This window comes from Labeo rohita, chromosome 7, assembly GCF_022985175.1.
Source record: "Labeo rohita strain BAU-BD-2019 chromosome 7, IGBB_LRoh.1.0, whole genome shotgun sequence".
NCBI classification, from domain to species: Eukaryota; Metazoa; Chordata; class Actinopteri; order Cypriniformes; family Cyprinidae; genus Labeo; species Labeo rohita.
Window position 1 is genome coordinate 46,448,797 of NC_066875.1, and position 27,131 is coordinate 46,475,927.

The 27,131-nt window shown below is 34.8% G+C and overlaps 3 protein-coding genes across 3 annotated transcripts; 2 read left to right on the top strand and 1 right to left on the bottom strand.

The window, feature by feature from the left end:
• The first annotated feature begins 1,168 nt into the window (after window positions 1–1,168).
• si:ch1073-220m6.1 (uncharacterized) lies at window positions 1,169–16,169 on the top strand. The gene is made up of 9 exons (XM_051115664.1): window positions 1,169–1,244; window positions 1,599–1,666; window positions 7,939–8,019; window positions 8,904–9,000; window positions 11,473–11,772; window positions 11,894–12,145; window positions 14,635–14,786; window positions 14,868–15,005; window positions 15,106–16,169. Exons 4-9 carry the CDS (start codon window positions 8,961–8,963, stop codon window positions 15,265–15,267), a joined length of 1,044 nt encoding a protein of 347 aa, XP_050971621.1. The 5' UTR covers window positions 1,169–1,244; window positions 1,599–1,666; window positions 7,939–8,019; window positions 8,904–8,960; the 3' UTR covers window positions 15,268–16,169.
• Window positions 16,170–17,274: 1,105 nt separating this feature from the next.
• On the bottom strand, window positions 17,275–26,232 carry LOC127167843 (low affinity immunoglobulin gamma Fc region receptor II). The gene is made up of 10 exons (XM_051114130.1): window positions 26,173–26,232; window positions 22,632–22,721; window positions 21,562–21,597; window positions 20,135–20,374; window positions 19,722–20,012; window positions 19,461–19,571; window positions 19,189–19,287; window positions 18,840–18,929; window positions 17,471–17,524; window positions 17,275–17,376 (listed from the first exon to the last, which is right to left on the bottom strand). Exons 2-9 carry the CDS (start codon window positions 22,660–22,662, stop codon window positions 17,481–17,483), a joined length of 942 nt encoding a protein of 313 aa, XP_050970087.1. The 5' UTR covers window positions 22,663–22,721; window positions 26,173–26,232; the 3' UTR covers window positions 17,275–17,376; window positions 17,471–17,480.
• On the top strand, window positions 26,079–26,940 carry zgc:110425 (uncharacterized protein LOC553782 homolog). The gene has a single exon (XM_051114132.1). It carries the CDS (start codon window positions 26,150–26,152, stop codon window positions 26,936–26,938), a length of 789 nt encoding a protein of 262 aa, XP_050970089.1. The 5' UTR covers window positions 26,079–26,149; the 3' UTR covers window positions 26,939–26,940.
• The last annotated feature ends 191 nt before the right edge of the window (window positions 26,941–27,131 follow it).

A 27,131-nucleotide genomic window follows, 5' to 3' on the forward strand; every position in this document is an offset into this window, starting at 1 on the left:
GATATGGAAAAGGATCAAATTTGTTATACAGTTTATTAATTTAATGTGCTTTAAGGTAAGCATATGGCCACTTTTATACTTGCCCAGCAAACTCTCAATGTGGCCAAATGGACTAAGATGATAAAGCTCAAATTCAGTATAAACCTTATTGTTGACAAACTACATATGAACACGCAATAAGAAATGCATTATGTGATATTAAAAGGACCAACTCCGTATGGGCAAGCAGACGAGCCCAGAACGCAGTGTGTTAAATAGATGTTTTCCTCCCGTAGAAAATCTACATAAATAAAACACAAAAGGGCTGTAGAGATTATTCTATATGGGAAACCACAAATATACGAGGGGTTGCATTTATTCTGGGCTCACATCCTTGTCTGTAGTTGTTTTAATAATGAATAGTATTGAATTTAGTCTTTAAATTCGTTTTAAGTTTTTAACCACCACAGCGTCTCGTCTCCATTGGCAAAACGTCCCATTTGCTTGGATCGCAAGTGATGTCGCAGGTAGCGAGTGACATTGTAACCTAATTTTTTAGTTTCTGTTTTCTTGTCTTCACCACCTGGCTACTGTTGTAAAATGTTGAGATATTCAATTAAAAAAATAATAATAATAAAATAAAGTAAAATGAAAAAAAAAAAAAAAAAAAAAAAGACTTCAAGTGACGTCACTTGTGGAAGTGCAGGTGTCTGAGAGTGCAGATCTGTAAATGGAAGTGCCATACCCTATTGTGATTGTTAGTTGCGACTTTAGTTATCAACTTTTTTACTGTCCTGGCAGTGCTTACTGAAGTATGTTATTGATGGGATATGAGCAGTTTTAAAACCCAATGTTACTGAACAGTTACACTGCAAGAATGATTTTGTATTTTTACTCTTTTAGAAAAAAAGTTACAAAACTGTTACTGGGATGTACGTGTTCAAAAGATACTAATATGTACACTTTAGGGTCCTAATAAGGTAATATTTATTTTTAATGTACCAATATGTACTTTTCAGATTTTGTACTTTAGGGTACTTGCCCCAGCGATGCCCCTTGATAGATGGGTGTTATAGTACATTGTGACACATTAATCATAGTACAGTCAAAGTTTCCATATGACATCACTCTCATAAAGTGGGTCGGAAACAGCACTAAAAGCGAGTCACGTGTTTGAAACAAACGAACAGGAAGAATTTACTTTTGAGAATTGAAGCCATTGTGTCTCATCCGGTTTAAAACATTTACAACAAAAGACATTGCAGGTAAGAGCTTTATGCTCTAGTTATGTGATCGAATTCATGTAAAGAGTGAAATGTGATTGCATGCATATTCGGTTTAATTTCAATTCAAAGTGAAATATGAACTGCAGCACGTGCACGACAGTTTCTAAATGTACGATGTCTTCAGGCTCACAATTCTGGATTTAACACAAGTAATATGCACTTTTGACAACATGCCAGTTGTTTGTTTTGAAATGACTGGATAAAGCAAGCATTCTCTGCAGGTTTAGCTGTTTGTGTAGGCAAGTAGGCGAGACTTTGACATTTTTGTGAATTATTTTTATGATTGAAAACTTTGCTGACATTTACTTTCTCTTTTCTATTTCCGGCCTGCAGCCTTCAGTTTTCAAAGTCGTTGACAGCTATGAAACTCATTCTGAGATGGATTTTTTGCTTCAGTTTAGGTGCGTATCTACTTTATGAAGAATTTACCAGCTCAAAACAGTCAAAGGATTACCCTCACAGATTCTGGTTAAACTTACTCATTGAAGGAATAGTTTCCACAAAACACCCTTGTGTTGTTCCAAAACCCATGACTACACAAAAAAGATTTGTATGAATCTACATCTCATTTTTCTTTACAATGAAAGCATACAGCATCAGAAGTATGTTCTCAGAAAAGCTGTCACTTGGCGGTATCCTGTTAAAAGCTACTAATGTGTATATTTTAGAAACTAGTATGTATGTTTACGCTACGAAAAGTGGACCTTTTGCAAACGTTCTTCACCAGTGGCAGCTTTATTTGCTTTTTTTCTGATTGTAGCCTATATATTGTAGTCCGTACAGCTTGTGCACTATATTGAGCAATTTTCACAAATCTTGTTTATATGTTTATGTTTTTCTTCTGTTCTATGTTCTTATGTTCAAAGATTTGAGATCAGTAGGACTTTATTTCAACAATTATGCATTAAATTGATTAAAAGTAAAAGTAAAGTTATTTATAATCATACAAAAGACTTCAAATAAATGCTGTTATTTTGAATATCTCTATTCATCAAAAAATCCTGAAATAATGCATCACAGTTTAGACAAAAATATGAAGCATTTTGGTAAATTTTCAGAATTTCTATCATTAATTATGAAACATTGGTTTATTAGATACATTTTTTGTACTAATTTTGAATATTTTTGAAATACATTTTGCTTTTGCACGGTTGGGAACATTGCCAGCATGGGCCACCGCTCCCCTACCCATTATCCAATTCCCTTTCCTGATTGTCAAATCTTACGGTTTTGTATGTCAGTGTGGTGTGCCTTATTATTTCGATATGTTCCCCGTCTTGCACTGTACATGTCAAAAGACAGTAAAGACATTAATAATGTTAACAAACATTTCCATGTTTAAATAATTTCAAATAATTCACATTTTTATTTTCCATTTCATATTTATATTTTAATCTTTCTGTTCACATATAAATAAAATATAACAGCTATAATAAAAAAAAAATAATGATAATAATAATAATAATAATAAATAAATAAATAATATTTTTTTTCTAAAGGACCATGTGACACTGAAGACTGTAGTGGAGCTTTAGCATGACAGGAAAAATATAATTAAAATATATTCGAAGAAAGTTCTTTGAATTGTATATTTACTGTTTTTACTGTATTTTTGATTTTAAGAAAAAAAATGCAGCCTTGGTAAGTTGAAGAGATTTCCACCAAAAAAAAAATTTATATATATATATATATATATACATATATAAAACGTCAAATTCCACAAGACATTCATGACATTTAATCTGACTGAACTTGAAAAACCATCAGAGTGTTAAACTCTTTAGAAATTTGGCATTTAAACCAAACACAGCTAATAAGCAAAGGACCTTTCATATTAATTTTTCCAAACAAGAGTAAGAAAAAAGCATATTGTGCTTGACTGTGTTTGAATGCTAGCTGTTGTTTTGCGTTACAGAAAGCTGAGCGAACGCTAAAGTAAAGAGTTATAGCTATGGAAGTAATATGGCATTGGCAAATGCGTTGTTGCAATCGCAAAAATCACGTTCAGTGGGTGGGGGGAATTGTCACGATCACAAATTCATATTCAGGGGTGGAAAGCGGTTTCGCAATTGCGGCTCCCAAAGACCTATGGGCCCTATGCATTCTGTCACCCTTTTACCCCCACTAGCGATGCCCATACCATACATCAATGGAAAGCTTATTTACTCAGCTTTCAGATGCATTTCAGATACATTTAAAAAAAAAAAAACTGACCCTTATGACTGGTTTTGTGGTCCAGGGTCACATATTAGAATGATTTCTGAAGGATCATGTGACACTGAATGCTGGAGTAATGATGCTGAAGATTCAGCTTTGCATCACAAGAGTACATTTATAAATTCATTTTAAAATATATTAGAAATATAATATATAATACATTATAATATTAATATAATAGAAAACCGTAATTTTAATTTGCAATAATTTTTAGTTTTTACTGTATTTTTGATCAAATAAATGCCTTAGTGAGCAAAAGAGACATCTTTCAGAAACAAAACAAAACAAAACAAAGAAAAAAATGTTTTACAGACCCCAAGCTTTTGAACTGTAATGTATATATGTAGGTTAATTACTGCAAAGTTGCAACAAACTTGAGTTTTTATTTCAATTAAATTTCTAAATTAAATTTTAAGTCTTCAGTTTCTCTCCAAAGCTTTATTATAGTAGTAAAATCCTGATCCTCAATATACTAAATGATTATACAACCATTGTAGACGACTCAAGCATAAATTATATTTTCATCCATGCAGGTTTTGTTGCTGATTGCTGAGAGAATCGTTATGGTTTGAAAGGAAGTTCAGTCAGTCTGAACATCAGTCCCAGAAATCAGTCACATCAGCTAAATAATGTCAAATGGCAACGATTCAACAGGAAAGACTATCTTGGAGACAAAAACGGAGTTCCCCCTAACTTTAAGAAAAGAATAAGCTTAAACCACTCAGACTGGTCTTTGACCATACACAACCTTGAAGAAAATGACAGTGGGCTATATGAGGCCTTTTCACATTTTGAGGATGAAACTCTGGCTGCATTCACACTTACAGTGGAGAGTAAGATCTATCCATCCATCTCATATACACTGTATACTAACAACATGATACACTCTTAGAAAAAAAAGGTACACAACTGTAAGCTTTACTGGGGTGGTACCCTGAAGGGTACAATTTTGTATGTCTAGTTGTACACTGTAAAAAACAATTTGTTGAGTCAACTTAAAATAATTTGTAACCTGGCTGCCTTAATTTTAAATTCAGTCAACTCAAAAAAAAGTTTATTCAACTTGAAATGTTAAATTATACTAAGTGACAACTTAGATATGAGTTGAATCAACTTAAAATTTTAAGGCAGCTGGGTTACTTACCCATCTGTTAAGTTCAGCAAACACAAATATCTAAGTTGTTACTTAGTACAACTTAACATTTCAAGTTGACTAAACCTATTTTAGTTGACTGAACTTAAAATTTTAAGGCAGCAGGGTAAAAAATTATTTTAAGCTGAGTCAACAAATTGTGCAACAAATTGTGCCACGTCAACAACCACGTGAGCAAGAGTTATTCTAAAGCTTCCAACATTATGTGTAAGCATTTCTGTCTGACAATGCCAGTATAACACCACTTTGGTTAAAGATAATTTTTTTTCCCTCCATAGTTGATCTTTTGTCACTAGAATAAACAATGATGTTTGCTAACAATGCCAAGAACACTTTAACTCGAGGAGGAGGCATTATTTTACATGTTTTATATGTTAAGATAATGACAAAAAAGTGAATGGATTTTGAATTGCAGTAATTGACAATTTAACATGCCTGTAAATCATAAACAACAACAATAAATAATAATGATGATAATAATAATAATAATATTAAAATGTTTATTTAGTCAAAAATACTCTTACTGCTGTAAATTATTGTTCATGCATTGTGTTATTGTTAGTGAACAAACCCCATTATATAGATTACTGAGGTGAAAATGTAATTAGTTTTATGAGAGATCAGATATAAGCTTTTCAACATGAAGGTGATATAAACCGCCCGTGTCACATTTATTATTATTATTAGGAGCCAAGCATTGCATCCATTGGAACCGTATCTTCCGCTCTTGAGTCTATAGCAGCCCATAAAACCATTTGCGGGAAAGTTGTGAAATTTGGCACACTGATAGAGGACAGTCTCAACATTAACCACAGCAAGTTTGGAGTCTCTAACTCAAACTCTCTAGCGCCACCACTTGTCCAAAAATGTAACTTAATTTATGCTAATAACTTTTGAACTGTAAGGTCCAGAAGGAAAATTATTAAAGTATTAAGATTATTAAAATATTTAAATATGCACTTCAGGGTGCTATAATATTTATTTTTAAAGGTACTATGCACAAGTACTAATATGCACTTTAGGGAAAAATTATTTTTTCCTCAGATCGTAAGGTTTAGTTTTTTTGCCATTATTAATAGTTCATAAAACCTACTTTTTCAAACTCGTCCTAGATGGTTTGTCTGATTTTCACCAAAATTGGCTTAGATCATCTTTAGACCATGCTGGCAAAAAGTCATGGAATTCAAGTTGATTAGTCAAACTGTTCTCGAATAACAGACACACGAATCTGACGAAAAGCATGCAAAAATGGATGTGAGGCTCCGGGACAGTTTGGCGTATTGAGAGCAAGCTTGGTGTGCGTTATAACAAGTATGACCTATCTGCAGTGTTTTGGTGCTATACCACCTACTGGTCAGAAGATATGGAAGATGGCTATATTTGCTTATAACTTGTGAATGGTTTGGCCAAAAATCACAACACTGGTCTCTTTAGATTTGGAGGAGCATGCCAAATTAAAGCATATCCAATTTTCCCATGTCAGCCATTTTGGGTGCCAACCATTTTGGATTTTGTTATAAAATGCTATATTTTGCAAATGGATTGTCCTATCATTACGACTGCCCTGATGGCACTGAAAAAGTTTTGGGGCAGCTCCACCTTGTGACCAAAAGTTATAAAGAAATTACAAAAAATGCTAATTACATTTGATTAAATTGGCCGATTACAATGAAAGTGATCTTTCTGTCTGACATTTTGATTCATGTTGAAAAGCTACTTTTTCGAACTCCTCCTAGACCGTTGGTCCGATTTTCACCAAATTTGACTTCAGACTATGCTGGAAAAAAAGTTATGGATTTTGTGTCAATATATGAAACTGTTTTCATTTAACACATCAACAAATTTGCTGGAAAGATGCCAAACTGCATCTAAGGCTGTATCTCTGCAAAGCTTTGACATATTTACACCAAACTTTGCTATTGTCACCTCACACTGACCACGCCACATCAATTTGGTAACAGCGCCACCTATTGGTCGAGAGTGATAAACCATTAATTTACCATTAATTGACTTTTGATTGCATTAGCTTATTGTAATGAAACTGGTCTCATAATATTCCTTGGGTGAGGCCAGCAACATACATACTGGTTATGCCATAGTTGGCAAAACCTGTCTGCCATTTTGATTTGTGTTGAAAGCCTACTTTTTCAAACTTGTCCTAGACCATTCATCCAATATTCACCAAAATTTGTCTGTGCGGACACAAAGTTATGGATTTCATGTTGATAGATGAACCCGTATTTTTACAGTGCCATAAAAAATGCGAGGCGTGAAGCGTGCAAAACTTTGACAATGACACTAAACTATATTTGTGTCATTGTCACCTCACACAGAACACACTACATCAATTTTGTAACAGCGCCACCTATTGGCCAAAAGTGATAACCTATTAAATCATATTACTAGTGGTTAAAATCATCTTAAAATGGCTTCAGTTATTCATTGCTTCAGTTGCTCTTATGCATGCTGCCTTGCTTGGCCCTGTAATTGCAGTTTATGTTGTTAAAAAGAATGATTTTGGTTTCATCTTTAGGAAATGTTGCCTGTCTTAAACTGAGGTTGTAAGAAAACATCTGTTTCATGAATTTCCTTCTGTGTTTAGTCACTTTCAGAACTGGACTTTCATAACTTTAACTACTATTGATCTCAACTGACTGTTTTTAATAAATGGAAAGTTTTGAACCAGTTGTACTGTGATTTAATCAGTGTGTTCAATGAACAGTGTAAAATAAGTTTCGTAACACCTGGTGCGATTTTGAGGTGAGTGTTAAAAACACCGGCGTGTATTCCCTAGAATTCCCAGCATCATGAAAATGAAAAATTGAAGTGTGATGCAGATGCATCTGCTGTAAATTCAGCCTTCACCTGAAGTCACTCTACAGTATGTACAGTATTTTCTTTTTTTTTTTGTTTGAGCAACTGTATGTACTCACATAGGGAATCAAAACACTTAAGACTTTAGTTGTGGTTCTCTACTCAATATTTATTTATAATTTAAATATGTACTTTAGAGTGCTCATATTTAATTTATATGTGCAAAGTACTAATATGCATTTTAGGGTAGTAATATGTACACTCTAGGCACTAATATGTACCGTTTAGGGGGAAAATAAGGTACAAAGTACCTTTTAGCATTTGGGTACCTCAGTGACAGCTTTATAGATAGATAGATGCATAGATAAATGGATAACGGTTACAGTACATTGTGATGTATTAATCATAGTTTCCGTATTACATCACTTTCATATTGGGTCAGAAATAGACTAAACCGGTGTTGCTTCTTTTAAACATGCAAATGAACAGGAAGACTTTACTTCTGAGTCTGAGAGTGAAAACTGTTGCGTCTCATCCTGTTCAAGACATTTACTACGACCGATCTTACAGGTAAGAACTTATGCTCCAGATATGTGATCAGTTTCTTGCTTTTATGCATTTGACATGTAATGAGTGACATGCAATTAGTAAAATATAAAATGCATGCATTTTCGGTTTCATTTTTATTCCTAATGAGTTGCTTCATAACTGTGCAGCGTGTGCACAGCTGTTACTGAACGTAAAATTTCTGCAGCTCTGCAATTCTGGATCTAACACAAGTAATTTCAACTTTAATATGAGCAAAAGTGCATAACCAGTTGTTTATTTGTTTACATTAAAATTAAAATGACTAGTTACAGCAAGTGTTCCCTGGTTAAGCAGGTTTAGCTGTTTGTGACATAACATTATTTCTGTGTAAACATTTGCTTGACTTAGACTTAATATCTGATATAAACTTTAGGATTTAATTTAAAATCTATCTGCTTGTGGAGTAAACAGAGTAGGCGAGAGTTGAAATATGAAGTTCCATTTGAATTAATTTTATAATTGTGTGTCAAAGTGTGTGTTGGTGGTTGTGGAGATGACCTTTGCTTATGTTGTGACTCATTGTGAAAAAAAACACTGAAAAATCTAAAGCTCAGAGGAGTTTCAAACTTTCCACCAGACTTAGTAAAACCGATATGCTCTACCAGCTGCATAACTAAACTGACACACACCCTCAAACACCCACATTCACTTACAGTAATTGCTTATTTTCTATTTTGTTGAGTTTTACAGAAGTACGGATGTCTGAGAATATTGAAATAATAAGTGATTAGTGGAAATAAGAAAGTTTAGGTAGAATTATTCACTCATTTAATAAGTTCATTTAATAATTGCTTTGGTGCTCTGTATCGAAAGGTTGTTTTGCTGAAAACTTTGCTTACGTTCAGTTTTCTGTTTCCTGCCTGCAGGTGCTCAACAGGAAATCTGGTGTCTTATTTTCAGTCTTCAAAGTTTAGCTGACAACTATGAAACTCATTCTGCGGTGGATTTTTTGCTTCAGTTTTGGTGCGTATCTGCTTCATGACAAATTTCCCAGCTCAAAATGGAGCGAAAAAGATACCCCTCAGAGGTTCTTGTTAAACTGAATTATAAGGAATAGTTCCCAACAAAATACCTTTGTGTTGTTTCAAACCTAAATGACTTTCTTTCATCTGTAGAACACAAAAATGATATTTGTAAGAATTTATAGCGTCATTTTTTTTTCTTTACAATAAAAGCATACAGCATCAGAGACCAGTATGCGCCCTTCAGAATTAAATATGGTACAAAGATGCACCTTTAGTGACAGCTTTTATACCTTTGTTTCTGAGAGTGTAGCCCATATAGTGCAAAAAGTAGTCCATAGCTTGTGCACTACTAAGTCTTCTGAAGTCATATGATAGCTTTGTATGAAACATGGATCCAAAAGTAAGAATACTTTTCACTTTTCTTAGGAGTGGCCTTTCTTACACTTACCGTTTAGCATTTTATTTCATATATTATCATTTCTTCATATGTTCTATCACTTAAAAGTTTGGGGTCAGTAAGACGCATTATGCATTAAATTGACCAAAAGTGACAGTAAACACATTAATATTCTTACAAAGGTTTCAAATAAATGCTGCTCTTTTTAACTTTTCTATTCTATTGTATCACAGATTCTAGAGGTCGACCGATGTATCGGTTTTGCCTATTAATCGGCACCGATAGTTGATTGGCAGAACTATCAGTTATCGGCAGAAATCTATGCTGATAGTTTTTTCCGGGTTGGCTCCGTTGCTGGAGCGGCTGAGAAGGTCGTCATTATACAGCAAAGTCCCTGTAGTCTTTGTTATACAGCACCAGAGCGGCCTCTAGTGGCAGAAATCACTGGCCGCACGTGCCGTTTGTTTAGACACGTGACACTGCGCTGCACAGAGCAGGACACTTCAAAGGCGGATTTAAAACATCGACAACGAAACAGTGTGTACAGTGTACTGTAGTGCATGTTTTCATGTCATTAGTAAACGATGAATTTGTTGACTAGATGCTGCATTGGTGGAGAAAGGACAGCAGTATACTTTTGCCCGTTTGGTGATCAAATAAAGTCTTGTAGTCCGCCGCTTGAATTGAACGTGTTGCGTTCAGTGTGTGATACCGGATAACTGTGAGTTCTTCTAGACGTGGCACTGCACGTTTGCTCGTTGTGTGACTAACATATTTTTATATTTTGATTAGATAACCACAGATGTTCTAGAATAGAAGCAGCCAAATTGTTCAAGTACACAATATCCATACAAATGCAGTTTCAATACTGTGGCCTTCATGTAGATATTTAAAGATGGTCATCTTTAGCTTGATTGTTGATGTAGTGGTAACATTTTACAATATGAGTCCATTTGTAACATTAAGATTGATAAAAGCTGTAGAATAGAAGTATTGTTGTTCATTAGAGTGTGTTAATTTCAGCATTTACTGATATATTTTAAAAATTTTAGTTGCTTTTGTTAACATAAATGAACAGTGAACTAACTGTCATGATCAATATATCGGTATCTGCCAGTGTGGTCCAACCTCGTTATCTGTAAAATCCAATATCGGTCGACCTCTAACAGATTCCATAAAAGTATGAAGCAGCACAACTGTTTTCAACATTGATAATAATCAGAAATGTTTCTTGAGCAGCAAATCAGAATATGTGGCCCTAGATCACAAAATCAGACTTAAGTAGCATATTTGTAGCAATAGCCAAAAATACATTGTGTGGGTCAAAATGATAATTTTCTTTTTCAATGCCTTTTAAGTAAAGATCATGTTCCATGAAGATATTTAGCAAATTTCCAACTGTAAATATATCAAAACTTAATTTTTACTAAGAACTTCATTTGAACAACTTTAAAGACAATTTTCTCAATATTCAGATTTTTTTTTTTGCAAAACATAATGGAAAGCTAATTTATTCAGCTTTCAGATGTACTTCAGACACATTTTAAAAAAACGGACTCTTATGACTGGTTTTGTGGTCCAGCGTCACATATTAGAATGATTTCTGAAGGATCATGTGACACTAAAGACTGGAGTAATGAAGCTGAAGATTCAGCTTTTCATCACAAGAGTATACTTCTAAATTAATTTGAAAATATATTAAAATAAAAAAAACAGTCATTTTAATTTGCAATAATATTTGAAAATATTACTGTTTTTACTCTATTTTTGATCAAATAAATGTAGCCTTGGTGAGCAAAAGAGATGACTTTCAGAAACATTAAAAAAAAAATAATAATAATAAAAATTATAGACCGCAAGCTTTTGAACTGTAGTGTATATATACAGGTTAATTACTGCAAAGCTGCAACAAACTTGAGTTTTTACTTCAATGAAATTTCAGGGAGTTTTAAGTCTTCGGTTTCTCTCCAAAGCTTCATTTTGATTGTAGTAAAATTCTGTTCCTCAATATACTGAACGGTTATACAACCATTGTAGACGACTTAGTCATAAATTACATTTTCATTCATGCAGGTTTTGTTGCTGATTGCCGAGAGAATCGTTATGGTTTGAAAGGAAGCTCAGTCAGTCTGAGCATCAGTCCCAGAAATCAGTCACATCAGCTAAATAATGTCAAATGGCGACGATTCAACAGGAAAGACTATCTTGGAGACAAAGACGGAGTTCCCCCTAACTTTAAGAAAAAAGTAAGCTTAAACCACTCAGACTGGTCTTTGACCATATACAACCTGCAGGAAAATGACAGTGGACTATATGAGGCCCTTTCACATTTTGAGGATGAAACTCTGGCTGCATTCACACTTACAGTGGAGAGTAAGATCTATCCATCCATCTCATACACATTGTATACTAACAACATGATACACTCTCATTTTATATACTTCTGTATCTCAGCTCAGATGTTGCTGATAACTTATCTATGGTGTTTTTCCAGACATTGTCTCTCAGCCTGTAATCAAACTGAGCCCATTTGACTTTAATTCATCTGCTGGAGTGTGTCGGGCCACAGTAAACTGTTCGGCTGATGGCAGCTGGGCCATGTATGACTGCGACCAAAGTCACTGTGCAGAAACACAAGCCTCTCAATTCTCCATTAACATCAGTGTCACTGCACTGGACAGAGGCATCCAATGCCATGTAAACAACCACGTGAGCAAGAATCATTCTAAAGCTTCCAACATTATGTGTAAGCATAAATTTTATTCAATACTCATCTTGTGTCATGTTTCACACTGTCTGTACTTTACACTGTAATAATTCATACTTAATTAGGTTTGGGGTTTCACACTGTAAATTCATAAACACTGAGTTAATGTTCTCATTTGCTATTTGTGAGATTAACAATGTTAATTGGATGAGTACAGCATGCAACGAGCATGTATTTTATTAGCTGCCACATCTGTGGATATGTGGTAATGAAAATCCCCTCTGGTTTCTGGAAAAAACAGAGGGGTGTTTGCGTCACTTTTTGAAGTTTAGAGTCGTTTCCTCCAGACAATGATATTCAACAGCATATGCATTCTGTGGGTTTAGATGCATGAATAGTAGGTGACCAGATGTCCCTTTTTGGTGATTTTTTGGTGATTTTTTTGGTGATCAGCATTTTTGGTGACCTGTCCCTAACTGGAGCTGTCCCTGGAAAATGTCCCCGTTTTACAACACGTTCAAAACAACCCGCAAATATCACAGCCATTCAGAAGTGCACCAGTGCACCATACTCCCAACGAAATGGACAAGTTTATAATCTAATTTATAAATATTAAACCTTTTTAACTATATTAAAGCATATTGAGTGACTGATACTATATTTGTCATGGAAAAGACTTGCTGGTTCCTTTTGATTTCGCAGTTTTCGGCTATATGTTTGCTTACATTAGATCTGAGGTGCCTTCAGTATGGCTATGTCATGCAATATGATATTCAAACTCACATTAGTCACTTTTATCATTGAATAAAGCACATAATTAGTACCTGAGATTATAACTGTCATAGCTGTTGTTCCAGCCACAACGTCGCAGAAATAGACACCATTTCAAAAATAGAAATTTTGTGTGTCGCCATCGTGGCTAGTTAGGACAAAAACTCAAAAAGATACCTTTTATACCATTTGAAAATAATATATTTGTTAAATAGTTTTATTTATCACATGTTCTCATATTTATTGTTTTATTTTTAATGTGTTTTTCTAAAGCCATAATTTTGTTATAATGCTACTGTTTTGATATGTTTGCTATTTGCAATAGTTACTATTTACTACAGTATTTAAAATCTACAGTAGGTTTGATCCTCAAACATCACTGAAATGACAATTAAGATATTAATATATGGAAGCCACAGCAATTAAAACATTTTGTCCCCGTTTTTTAATTTGCATAATCACAAGTGAGATTTCAGTGATATTTTGACCACTGAACTAGGAAATGTCCCAGTTTAGGGGGCGCTAATGAAAAAAAAGAACGTGGGTACAACTTCCGGTGAGGTGGAGGACGTAGTATACCAATGGTATTTTGTGTGCTAATTAGTGAAGAGACTAAGTGTTTTTTAGACCATTGTTTACTTTGTAAAGATTTGCACACCTTTCTCATGGACAACATATGCTTTTCGAATTTGTGTTATTAGCAAGTTTGGATCTCTAAATTTTGCATGACTGTCAACTAGTGAAATGACATTTGAACCGAGACTTAAGAGCTTGTGTTAAAGGGCATCCCAAATGAAGCCTCGATTCGAGGCTTGTTAACGTAGAAATCACTTTCGTAGAAGCCTCCATTCATGTGCGCTGTTTTGCGTGTCCTAATGTTCGACCCCCAGATCTTACTTTGCAAGTACATTTTCATTGGGACCTAATTAATAATTAAATTTTTAAATACCCAGTAATACAAGTAATATTTAGAATACAAATTATTTCAGGAAAATTAGATATATGCCATATGCAATTAATATATGTGTACATTATTCTTATATTGCACAATACTGATATTCATACTGGCATTTAATGGCACTATTCAAAGGGTAAATTACACTGTAAAAAACAATTTGTTGTGTCAATTTAAAATAATTTGTAACCTGGCTGCCTTAAAATTTTAAGTTCAGCCAACTCAAAAAAACTTTATTCAACTTGAAATGTTAAATTATACTAAGTGACAACTTAGATATTTGAGTTGAATCAACCTAAAATTTTCTCATGGGGCGTAGGAAACTTGTGGATATTAAAATATGTATTATTTGGCGTTTAGAACATGAGTCTTCAGAGAGATCCGTGGATTTTGACAATAATAAGGGGCTAAACACACCAAAGTAGCTACTCACCAGTTGCAGATTACATGAGGACAATACGTCTGTTGTTTTCTTCTGCGCTATTCTGAGGTGTGTCTGAAGTCCGTGGTCTTTTGCTTCATATTTAACAGTGCTCCATGTCCATTATGATCGCTGTTGGTGAGGAGCTTAATATAATGGCTATTTGCTAATTAGCGCCTTATTGTGGCCTAATGGACCCCATCAGAAACATTGTTTATACATAAGCACAATGGACCTTCAAATTTTATTATACTTTATTTTATTTTTAAATTAAAATAAAACAATAAAATAACAAAGAAAATCTAGTGTAAATGTAACAGAGGCTATTTTGTTGTTGTTTCTTTTTCAAAAATGTGTTGTGATATTTGTCTTTATCCTCAGGCCTTGAAAAGCAGCAAAGTGAGTCGCCCTCTTCACCGTCACTGGTCTTTTGGATCATGGTCACCACTGGTGGTGGCATTTTGTTGAGTTTGATTTTGGGTTTGATTGTAATAGTTCTCAGGAGAAGAAAGTGTTCAAAAATTCATCCACAGGTACTTTTTCAGTCAAATTCTCTCTCAAAACTGAAACATTTGTCATGACTTTTTTAAATCCGTTCTTTCTCTCTGTATTAGTCCAGTCGTGTTGTGATTGAACAGCATCATGAAACAATTTATAGCACGGTGGACAAGCCGGCTGCATCTCAGATTTCTCCAGAAAACAATACTGTCAGCGACAAAGTAGAAACCATTTACGACACTCCATCACGACACGTATGTATTATCTTGCTGACTCGCGAGATTGTAATTTAAATCAATGTCTTTTTTTGGATTATGTTTCACCTGTTTAATTGTTGGTTTGTGTCTTTCTCAGACCAAGGCCTGTCAAGTAGACAGCGTGGAAGTGAGGAGTGACAACCAGGAACAACAGCAATCTCACGACAGAACTATTCAAGTAAAAGCTACAGTTCACCAGGCAGCAGAAGCCGATTCAGAGCCAATAAACACGGTTTACTGCAAACTGGGAGAGATCTGAGACATACACATACTGTACATGTCTGAGATGTGAGTGGAGATTTAAACCACACCAGATATTTGTGAAGAAGATAGAAATTGTACTTTAATGTTAATTTTGTGTGTTTTCACTAGTGAATAGGTGGGTTTAAGCGTCACTGATACATGGATATAATATACACTGTAAGCTGCCTGCAATTTTGTGAAACAGTATATGCAATACACTCTTGAAAATAACAGTTCAAAAAGGATGTTTTGGTAGCAGTGCAGTGGAAGAACCATTTTTGTTTCCCCAAAGAACCCTTCAGTTCTTAGTATAGAGAGTATTTAAATAATCTGAAGAACCTTTTGTGAAATGGAAAGATTCTGCACGGAACCATCAATGGCAATAAAGAAGCTTTATTTTTATGAGTGTATGCAATGATATACATTTCAAACAGTCCTGTATTTTAACCTTATTGTGTAGCATGTTTAATTCATCAAGTATTATTTTGAGTTGAGTTGTTAACTATTTTGTTGATCCTATTTTGTTCACAAATATCATTATTTAAAATAATCACAGCACATAATAGTCTCTAGTTCATTACTTACACTGAAAATGAAAAGTCAGGTTGAGTCCACTTACATGATTGTAGCATCCTTTATTCCATGTAGTATCATGTGTTTGCACATTTTGGCAAATACAATACAAATCAAATAAATAAAATTAATTGCATACTGTACACAGTATACATACAGGAAAAATTGTGATGGTATGCTATTCTGAACATAATTTATATTTCGGTGCTCAAATTATTGCTCATTACGCTATATGGATATAAACTGACAACTCTTAGTTAGGAATGGAGATGAAACGTAACGTAATACTAAACAGTTTTATTTTTGTACAATAAAGGCAATTGAAAAATACTTGTTTTATTCCTCTGTTATTTATGTACTGCACTTATTCTATTTTATTTAGGTCATAATGAAGAAAAACTGACATATTTAGGTTGAAAACATTAGAATCTACGTTATAATCTTTTTCGCTGAAGGAGAACATGATTAACGTTTTCTGCATATATATGTGGTTTTTACTGGCAGCACAAACAGGAAGTTCACAGTTATCTTTGGTGAATGAAATACCACTCAAAATATGTTGTAAAACAAACACAGCAAATGTTTTTGCTGTGAAGAATTGCTTAGTATTGCTTGATGATGAAGACACAATCATCAAACAGTGACCTTACTAAAATGTCCAGATTTTCTGATCGTCACAACTCTGCTAAATCTCTGAGAAACTGTAATATCATAAGGTTCAATCAATTACATTAAAGTAAACATCACCCACATAATAAGACTGTTACCTGAATGTGATAAGTGAATAAGATCACCACATGATGACTATATCATCATCAATATACAGTATAACCATCAGCATTTCATTTTAAATTATGTTTCTTTTAGCTTTTCTTGCTATAACAAATCTATCTTATAAACACAGTTATTGCAGCCAGAAAAAATTAACACACAATATCTAGGGTCGTATATGTATATATATATATATATATATATATATATATATATATATATATAGTGTATTAAATAGAGGAATGATAGTAAATGCACATATAGGTTGTCCTTCTATTTGCCAAAGGGGATTGGCCCATCCAGACTGCTTAAGTCAAAATCATTTTAATTTATTTATTTACTTGTATTGAAAATGCATTTTATTAACATACATGATTAAAGTTCAAACAGTGGAGGCATGACTAACACACAGTAAATACCAAAAGAAGACACAAGTGCAAAAACTACCACACAATCAAGTCTGGATGAAACATCCAAATTGTCTCTATCATGACATCTAGTGGACAACAAGAGGATAGATCATTACATAGACATAAGCCTTTTGATACAGTATTTCCTTTTACAAGTCATAATTCCATAATACATGTTAGTAATGTAACAGTTATGTAAGATTAATGCATATGATCCTCAGCGGTTAGAAAATTTAGAAGAATTATGTGTTGTGGTGAATGTCATGGATTATGAATATTTGCATGGTTTGATCAATGATTTAAACACTATGTTTAATAATTAGGGTAATATATTCAATTCACCAACTTTTGACTAGATGCAGCAACAGCACCTGAAATTATACAAATTGATTCACAAGTATAAAATGTGTATTTTTGTACTTGCATTAAATTGTGATATTTTGCATTGTTTTTAGTTTATCTCACCTTAACCGCTTTACATCCTCAGATTGGAGTAAACAGTGTTAGAACTCTCATTTCCTAAAAGACAGCAAGAGTTGATCATATATGTACAGTTGAGGTCAAAATCTTACATACACCTTGCAGAAACTGCAAAATGTTAATTATTTTACCAAATTAAGAGGGATTATACAAAATGCATTTTATTTTTTTTATTTAGTACTGACTTGAATAAGTTATTTCACGTAAAAGACGTTTACATATAGTCCACCAGAGAAAATAATAGTTGAACTTATAAAAGTGACCCCATTCAAAAGTTTCATACAACTGTGTTGTTACCTGAATGATCCACAGCTGTGTTTTTTGTTTAGTGATAGTTGTTCATGAGTCCCTTGTTTGTCCTGAACAGTTAAACTGCCTGCTGTTCTTCAGAAAAATCCTTCAGGTCCCACAAATTCATTGGTTTTTCAGCATTTTTGTGTATTTGAACCCTTTCCAACAATGACTGTACGATTTTGAGATCCATCTTTTCACAATGAGGACAACTGAAAGACTCATATGCAACTATTACAGAAGGTTCAAACTCTCACTGATGCTTTGAAGGAAAAAATATGCATTAAGAGTCGGGGTGAAAACATTTACATTTGAAGATGAGGGTAAATTTAAATTATTTTGTCTTCTGTACGTATCTTTTGTAGCTTCTGAAGGGCAGTACTAAATGGAAAAAAATGATTTGAAGGCAAAAAAAAAAAAAAAAGAAAGAAAAATGAACACATCTTCATTATGTTCAAAAGTTTTCACCCCCAACTCTTAATGCAGATCTTTTCCTTCAAAGCATCAGTGAGCGTTTGAACCTTCTATAATAGTCCCTCAGTTGTCCTCAGTGTTAAAAGATGGATCTCAAAATCATACAGTCATTGTTGGAAAGGGTTCAAATACACAAAAATGCTGAAAAACCAATGAATTTGTGGGACCTGAAGGATTTTTCTGAAGAACAGCAGGCAGTTGAACTGATCAGGACAAACAAGGGACTCATGAACAACTATCACTAAACAAAAAAACAGCTGTGGATCATTCAGGTAACAACACAGTATTAAACAGCAAGCGTATGTAAACTTATGAACAAGGTCATTTTTATAAATTCAACTGTTATTTTCTCTTGTGGACTATATGTAAACATCTTTTATGTGAAATATCTTATTCAGGTCAGCACTAAATAAAATGTATTATTTTGGTAAAATAATTAACATTTTGCAATTCTGCAAGCTATATGTAATTTGTTTCCTCAAATGTATGCATTTATTTTACAATTATTTTATTATACGTGCATTTATTTTACTGTGATACATTTCAACGAACAACCGCAACAGACACCTCAGTAGGTCTGTTGTCATACCTTTATTTTCTCTCTTTTTCTTCTTCATTTCCTTCATTGATTTCAGGTCAATCTTAACATAGGTCACATCAGAATGACCTATTACGATATCTGGATTAAAAAAAGAAAGAAAAAAAAGAAATGAATGAGTAAGACATTTACTTCTGTTTTTCTGGTTTTAGTCTTTCAGTTGTTTGTAGTTAATAAGTTTATTTTTTGTTCTAAACTGATGATGGCCACTATTTCGTTGTCAATGATCAAATTAAATCAATTAAACCAAACTACATCTAATCACACATTAATATTTCATTTTTTCATTTAACAAAAATACCACTGCAATTAATGTAAAGATATTGTGAGTGGGACTGACCTGAGTGCAGTGGTGTTTGTCCACTCTTCCTCGGATGTTGTGATGTCTGACTGATGTTTTGCAGCTGATGGTCAGTAGAGGGAGACAGAGATCCTCCACCTACTCAAACGGAGAAACTTCAGAAATGATTCACAAATGGCTTTCCTGCCCTCAGTTTATGACAGGTATTTTTATAAAATGATCTTTAACCACCATAAAATGCTTCCAAACATTGGTATAGTTAAGATTGTGTGTATGAGTAGGCTATGTTTATTTGAAGAGAACGGATGAACCTTTGTTGCGTTTGCAGCAGAACAGCAGGACCAGTAAGAAAGTGAGCAGAAATGCGACACTCAGTCCTGCAATCACTCCAATTAACAGAGCATGAAACAGAGCTGATGAATCTGGTTCTGAAGATCCTGGTGTTTTAAAAAGGTCAGAAGGTCAAATTAATCAAGTCTATCGCTCTTTCTCTTTTAACATGTTGGTTAAAGTTTCTTATTTCTTATTTCTGGAAGTTTTTTTCTGACTCATGAGGTCAGAGTGATGTGAACAGATATAAAGGTACTCACCTGATACGGACAGTGTAACTTTATCACTGGTGTGTGAGTATCGTGATCCTTGCGTCTCGTTTCCAGTACAGCTGTAATTACCTGTGTGAGATTCATGAACGGAACTGATTGTGTATTCCTGTGATTGACTGACATGAATCACTGAATCATCTTTTGTCCAGCTGTAGTTCCAGCTGGTCACATTTGTCTCCTGTATGTCACATGTAAGAGTGACTGTCTGTCCTTTGAGAACTCGTCCATCAGGATGAACATTCACTACAGGTTTGGGTCTCTCTGTGAAAAATTAACTGAAGTTGAATTAACTGACAGTACATGCTACTGTTGATGGGTGACATTAATCTGTATAATATTATTGTAAAATCAAACTCAGATTGTCCTGTAAAAACAGCACTTACCTCTTACTGTCAGCACAACTTTTTGGCTTTGTGTGGTGGTTGATACAGTACACGCATATTTTCCTCCATTAGAGATGTTCACATTTCTCAGAATTTCTGTTTCATCACCAACTTTTAGTCTTGTGGAGTCTTTGAACCAGACTGTCCTCTGCCTAGCTGCCCCTTCCATGTCACAACTAAGAGTAACTGTGTCTCCAGTGAACACTGAATTCTGAGGCTTTACAGTTACTTTGATTTTGTCTGTAAATATTTTTACAATACAATCCTGAGTTAATAAATAGTCTTCAGTCATTATCTAGTGCTACTTATGATTTCTGTTACTTATATTAAACGTTTCTTATTTTTTCAGCTTATCAGCTTGCCTGTTTTATGCTCTTCTAACGTAAGGGGTCTCATAAAGACAACACATGAAGATACAAATCCTGTCAGCCATGGCTCCTCAAATTGGGTGCTTACTCATATAGTTCAATTTAATTCAGTAGGGCTTTACACAATACGTTTCAAAGCTGCGTTACAGAAAGTGCTGGTTTCATTGTTACAATTTAGCTTTTTTTTGTTATCAGTCAGAGACGTGTATCTAAGTAATGTCCATTTGGCAGTAACATCTATAATATAATACATGAAATGTGGTTGGTTAATGTCATGTATTCAGATTAAGCAGACACAGTGAACATTCAGTCTGTCTAACACAGTCCTACAGCATCTAGAAATATTCTGCTTTAGGTTTCTCTGTAGGAAGTAACGGTAAAACATCCAAGAAGCCAAATAATCTATACATTGGCAGTGTTTATTTCTTGTTTTTGTCCAGGAATGGTGCAATAAATGAATAATGAAGACACTTACTTCTGTATTTCACTGAATATTCTTGCCCTGTATGACGAGAAAAAGAAACTAACTTTATTTACAACCACCTTGTTGTTGTACTTCTGAGCATATTGTATACTATGCAGTGAAGATCGTGAGACTCACGTGATATAGCCAGTGAGACAGCATCACTGATCTCTGATTTCTGTCCGTCACGTTTTCTTTCTCCTATACAGGTGATGTTATTGCTACTGTCAGATTCACCAGTTCCGATGCTGAATTCTTTATCGGTGCTCATGACCCGAGATGATCCATCCACAAACCAGCTGTATGTCCAATCACCTTCTGGTCCTGGTATTTCACATCTGACTGTTCCATTTTCTGTAACTACTACAGCCTTTGGTTTCCCTATAATATCACATAAAACATTCAGATGTAATTTATACCTGAGTAATATTAGCGATGTTAATTATATACAGAGCTAATCTATATTGTTTAAGATCCAGTAAATTAAATAAACAACAAACAACACAGAGTGTACACAACACAACACAGCACTTTCTCTTTCTGTTCCACTGTTGTGTGTGATGATTTGAAGAGATATCTTCAAAGAGATAAGTCACCTTGAGTGTGTCCATGGTGGATGCTTGAAATCAGCACTAAAAACCAAAAAGAGAAAATTACATACAACTGATTAATGAACAGATTTTGTTACTTCTAAATAGAATTATCTATTATCTATCTATTTAAATATGAATATCTTTCAAAACGTTTGAGAGAAATTAGCTCCTTTATAGAAGACAGCCTCAGCATATTGCAAACTAGAAGCTGTGGAAATTGTATTTTGATGCACTTGATTTTGGACTAATTTTATATTATTGAACAGAATTGCTCAACTCAGCCCAACTCTTTCTATCATCTATATTTTATTAAATCTACTCAATCCATCTCTATTCTTTCAGATCTATCAATAGTGAAGAGAGTCAATAATGACCAGAGTGATGGAGCGTAGAAGAGGAAGTGAAGACAAAATCTATGTGCATTGCTAAGAATATCTAGATGCTGCATGATGCTACTGAAACAACAAAAGGAAGCTCACAACACTGGATTGCAGATCTTATTTTGCATGCTATCAGTGCTTTATATGGGAAGTGGCATCACTGTTGTCAGTAGTGTCACCACATCACACCACAAGTAAAGACTATACAGGTTGGGCCATTTATATGGATACATCACACATCAAACTTATTGGGAATTTCACAAGAAAAACAATGGTGTGCTTGGTTTTAACGTTACCTTATTCTTTCATGAGTTATTTACAAGTTTCTGACCACTTATAATGTGCCACAAACAGGACGTTAATATCACCAACCATTCCCATTTTATTAAGGTGTATCCATATAAATGGCCCACCCTGTATATAGATGCAGTAACTGGTAGTGCAGATCTAGAAAGAAAACAAACTTGCAAAAATGACAAAACATGATAAATGATAAATACACTGATCTCACTGCAGCTATATGCAACACAAGTGAGTATATTTCACTTTCACACACAGATATCATAAACGGCAGATGGATTTGATACTAAGATTATTAGCAGCATGAATAAAAACGTAAATGAAATACATAAGATGATAAAATACAGATGGACACTGATTGAATTAATGCAGAAAAAAGAAAATTATACTCACAGAGCATTATGGGAAGTAGACTAAGCTCCATACTGGTCTATTAATGACACACGGTCAAACACACAGGCTGCTTTATAGACTCAACACTTCCTGTACAAACACATAAGGAAGAAAATGACACCCCCATAAATTGTCATCCTGTCTTTTGTGGTAATGTTTGAGAATTTGGAAGATTCTTCATGGACAAATGATTTCATTTAGTTTAATTTATTACCAAATTTAATAATCTTACACACACACACACACACAAAGTATAATTTGCCAAAAGCATGATTATGGTTATGACTTTTTATCCTTAATACCCCTGACTGTTTCAGTCTATATTTTGTTCATAAATTGAATTTTGTACATGATCAATAGGCTCAACAACGATTTATTTTTTCTGTGTAAATGATAAGAACATACAAAACTCTCATTGGACATGTTTATACATGTACTTTATAATGATGATTTGTTAGGAAGTGATGCATCAGACATTATTTCTATGGCATTTCTAAATCTGGGCTTTGCAGGTTGTTTTAAACCAAACATCATGAGTTATTGTCAGACTGGTCAAATAAGGTAGTTTTGCCAAATGTTGACTGTCTCGGAGTGTGAGAAAAGGGAAGTATGAAGGCATACATGTTAAAATTCTGGGCAATTTCGCAATGAACTGTTTAAGGGTAATTGAATCATATCTGGTCCACAGACACTTTAACCATTTCATACATAAAAACATATGTGTGTTATTATTGGGTTTTAAATCAATTCTGGGTTTTTCAGTCCCATGAAAATGCAAGGGCGGTTTCACCACAGTGCTTCAGGCTATAGGATTGCAGAAAGCAATTTGACTAAGCAATATTATCAGCACGATGGTATAAAATCTTAAATAACCACCCACTGCTACTAATACCAACAATGCATACAGAATAGCAAAATATGTGGGAGAGCATTGCTATTGTGTGACTCTTTTGCAACATCTTCAGAAATTCCAAATGGAAGATGGGTTTGGGACACAAAAACAAAAGTCTTTGCTATACAACTCTAAAAAAACAGTATTCTGACTGTCAAAACCATAGCATAAAGCTTATTTTGGCACTTGATTAGAGTCTGAATGTGTTAAACCCACAGAGCAACAGTGGAAAAGAGGACGAAGTACAACTGACAGACATTTTTTCCGCTCTTAAGCCTCTAACAGACGCTTTGGGTGATGACATTGGTTGATGTGGGCCTTAAATAGAGAAATGACATGATGATTCGTAGAATCAGGATGTAACGTGATAAAAAACATTTCTCCTAAATTTGGTCATATTAGTTCATATCAACTGTTTAAACAACATGAATAAAATATATACGGCAGATCATGTAAATTGCGACTTTATTTTGATAATGTCATGCTTGCTGCCTTCTTGTGTGATTTGACTGTGATGCTGTTTGATTATGAATGTTTATAATCAACAGTGGGACATCATTCTGAAACATATACAGCGGTGGCCAAAATTATTAGAACAGTAGTATTTTCACCAGCTAAAAATGATTTTAAGTCAGTTATTTCTATCTTTTGCTGTAGTGTGTCAGTAGGAAATAGCAGTTTAATTTTCTAAATATTCATTTTGCCATTAATTGTAATAATCCAGTGATCTGATCTCATCATCCAGTCTGTCTAGAATAAGATGAAGAAACAGAATAAACTAGACCAAATCCAGAAGAACTGTGGCAATGTCTCCAAGAGACCTACCTGCAGAGCAGCACTGTTAAATTTTTTAGGGACTTGTGTAAAAATGCTGTAAAATGAGGATGCTGTCAAAAATAAAGTCAAATATAGATTTTTTAATCAATTAACTTCTATTAACTAAATTAAATCAACATTTCATTATGTTTAAAGCAGCTTTTTCCCTATGTGCACTTGCGCATAGTTTTAGGTAGTTTTGAAGGTAGGTCTCCTGATGCATCTTGGAGACGTTGCCACAGTTCTTCTGGATTTAGTCCGTCTCAGTTTGTTCTGTTTCTTCATGTCATTCCAGACAGACTGGATGATGATGAGATCAGGTCTCTGTGTGGAGCACTGGCTGTTCTTGTGCAAACAAAAATCTCACTGGATTATTACAATTCATGACAAAATTAATGTTTGGAAATTTAAACTGATATTTCCTACTGACACACTACAGCAACAGCAAAAACAACTGACTTAAAACCATTTTTAGCTGGTGAAATACTAGTGTTCCAATAATTTTGGCCACCACTGTAATCGGAGGTCAACTACAGGCTGTTTGTATAAGCTATTTGACACACATAGTCAGTTCACGAGTTCACGCTTACATATAATTAGCCGGAGTATAGTAATGCATATTTGGCGTGCTGTCCAGGGAAGGGCTCCGAGCTCGGGAATGGCCCGAACCCAGAGAACCCCCCCTGGGTGTACTGAGAACTCGTGTGAGGAGTGAGGAGTGAGGAGATGGGGTGGTGGTGGGATGCTGATAAACCATCAAATGGATAGAGTCAAGTTCAGCTGTATTTAAATTGTAGCGTTGATTAACTTGAGTGAGCTCCTCTTGTGATAATTAGGCTAGGTATCTGACGCGCTCCTCCCGAACCTTGTTAATAAAACATTATAAAATGTCTCAAGTTAAAGAAGATTGACATACAAGAGATGTTTAATTACTGGTTTCAAACTCCTTCATTCAATACAGCATTCTGACTTAAGTAATGAAGTAATAATAATAATAATAATAATATATCCTCCAAAATCTGAACATTTGTAAGTATGTCTGTGAAGTACATTTCCTAAAGAGGCAGCAACTTAGTGGGGCAGTCATGGCCTAATGGTTAGACACAACATAATATTATATTGATGCTGTTGTTACATAGGTCTATGTCTAATCATGTCATCTGTGGTTAATTTTAATACCAATAAAGCATTAGTTTATATGAAATAACTCATTTGCATTACCATTACAACCAATAAATTACCTGTGATACTAATAAAGGAATGATCTGCTTCCATTATGTTAGTTAGCCTACTGTAACAAACGCTTACACAACCAATTTTATTTATCAGTTCATACAAAAACTTGGTTAAAAACCCCTCTGCAATAACATATGCGATTAGGTGCTGAGTTTGAGCCTTAATCGGGGGTTTAGTATCAATAAAGCAGCGAAACGTGGGAAGCAGCAGTGACCGGAGATGAAGGACAGACAGATGTGTCTTGTGCTTCAAGCTGACTAAAACAACGTCTGAATAAAACACTCCACAAGTCCCTCAGCGATCTTTTTTGCATTAAAGACATTGTCATAGTGTTTGCTAAAAACACATATTGCACGTTCAAATATTTACCGCTGTTAATACACAAAATTACATCAAAAATACACGCAACCTTGTCCATTGCTGTGTACACGCCGTGCATTTGATCTGACGGTATTAAAATAAATGTTCAGCTGTAGCACTCTTTAGTCTCTATATAAAGTTCAGTACCTCTACTCGATGTTTACGTTGTTTTTATCGCTTTAAACTGTTTTGCAACTCCAATTTTATTCAAAATATGAGAGAAGAAAACACAAGCACCGGTCGCTCGTGGAGAAGCACAGGCACTGAGCAGAGCAGGTTGAGTCTACACGGTTCTCATACTGTGGTTAAATGCGCAGCGCCGCCCAGCAGCGAATTATTGTTGATCAGTTTGTGTTCCAGTTTAGGTTCGTTCAGAGAGATCATGGCAGAAACCGCTCCAACAGCTGCTGCGACCAAAGCGGCCAAAAAGAAGTCAGCAGCAAAACGCAAGAAAACGGGCCCAGGCGTCGGCGAGCTCATCGTCAAGGCTGTGTCCGCATCTAAGGAGAGGAGCGGTGTGTCTCTCGCCGCCCTGAAGAAAGCTCTCGCTGCCGGTGGCTACGATGTGGAGAAGAATAACTCTCGCGTCAAGATCGCCGTTAAGAGTCTGGTGAACAAAGGCGTCTTGGTTCAGACCAAAGGAACCGGCGCCTCGGGGTCGTTCAAGCTCAACAAGAAACAAGCCGAGACCAAGACAAAACCCATTAAGAAAGCTGCTCCTAAAGCCAAGAAGCCCGCAACCAAGAAACCTGCCGCCGCGAAGAAGCCCAAAACCGTAGCAGCAAAGAAGCCGGCCGCTAAGAAATCCCCGAAGAAGGTCAAGAAACCCGCTGCTAAGAAGGCAACGAAGAGTCCTAAGAAGGCAACCAAGAGTCCTAAAAAGGCAACTAAGAGTCCTAAGAAAGCAGCGACTCCTAAGAAAGCAGCCAAGAGCCCCAAAAAGGCCAAAGCAGCCAAACCCAAAGCGGCTAAGCCTAAAAAGACAGCAGCCAAAAAGAAATAAACTCCGCTTTTTTTGTTTGATCAAAACGGCTCTTTTAAGAGCCACCCACAAATTCATAAAAAAGAGCATTTCTGTGGTTATCTGCTAAATGAGGTAGAGCAATGGTCTTAACAATATTAAAACACAAATACTGTGAATGTTACATTACTTAGAAAAATACTACTTAGACTATAGAACTATTTAGAAATTTATA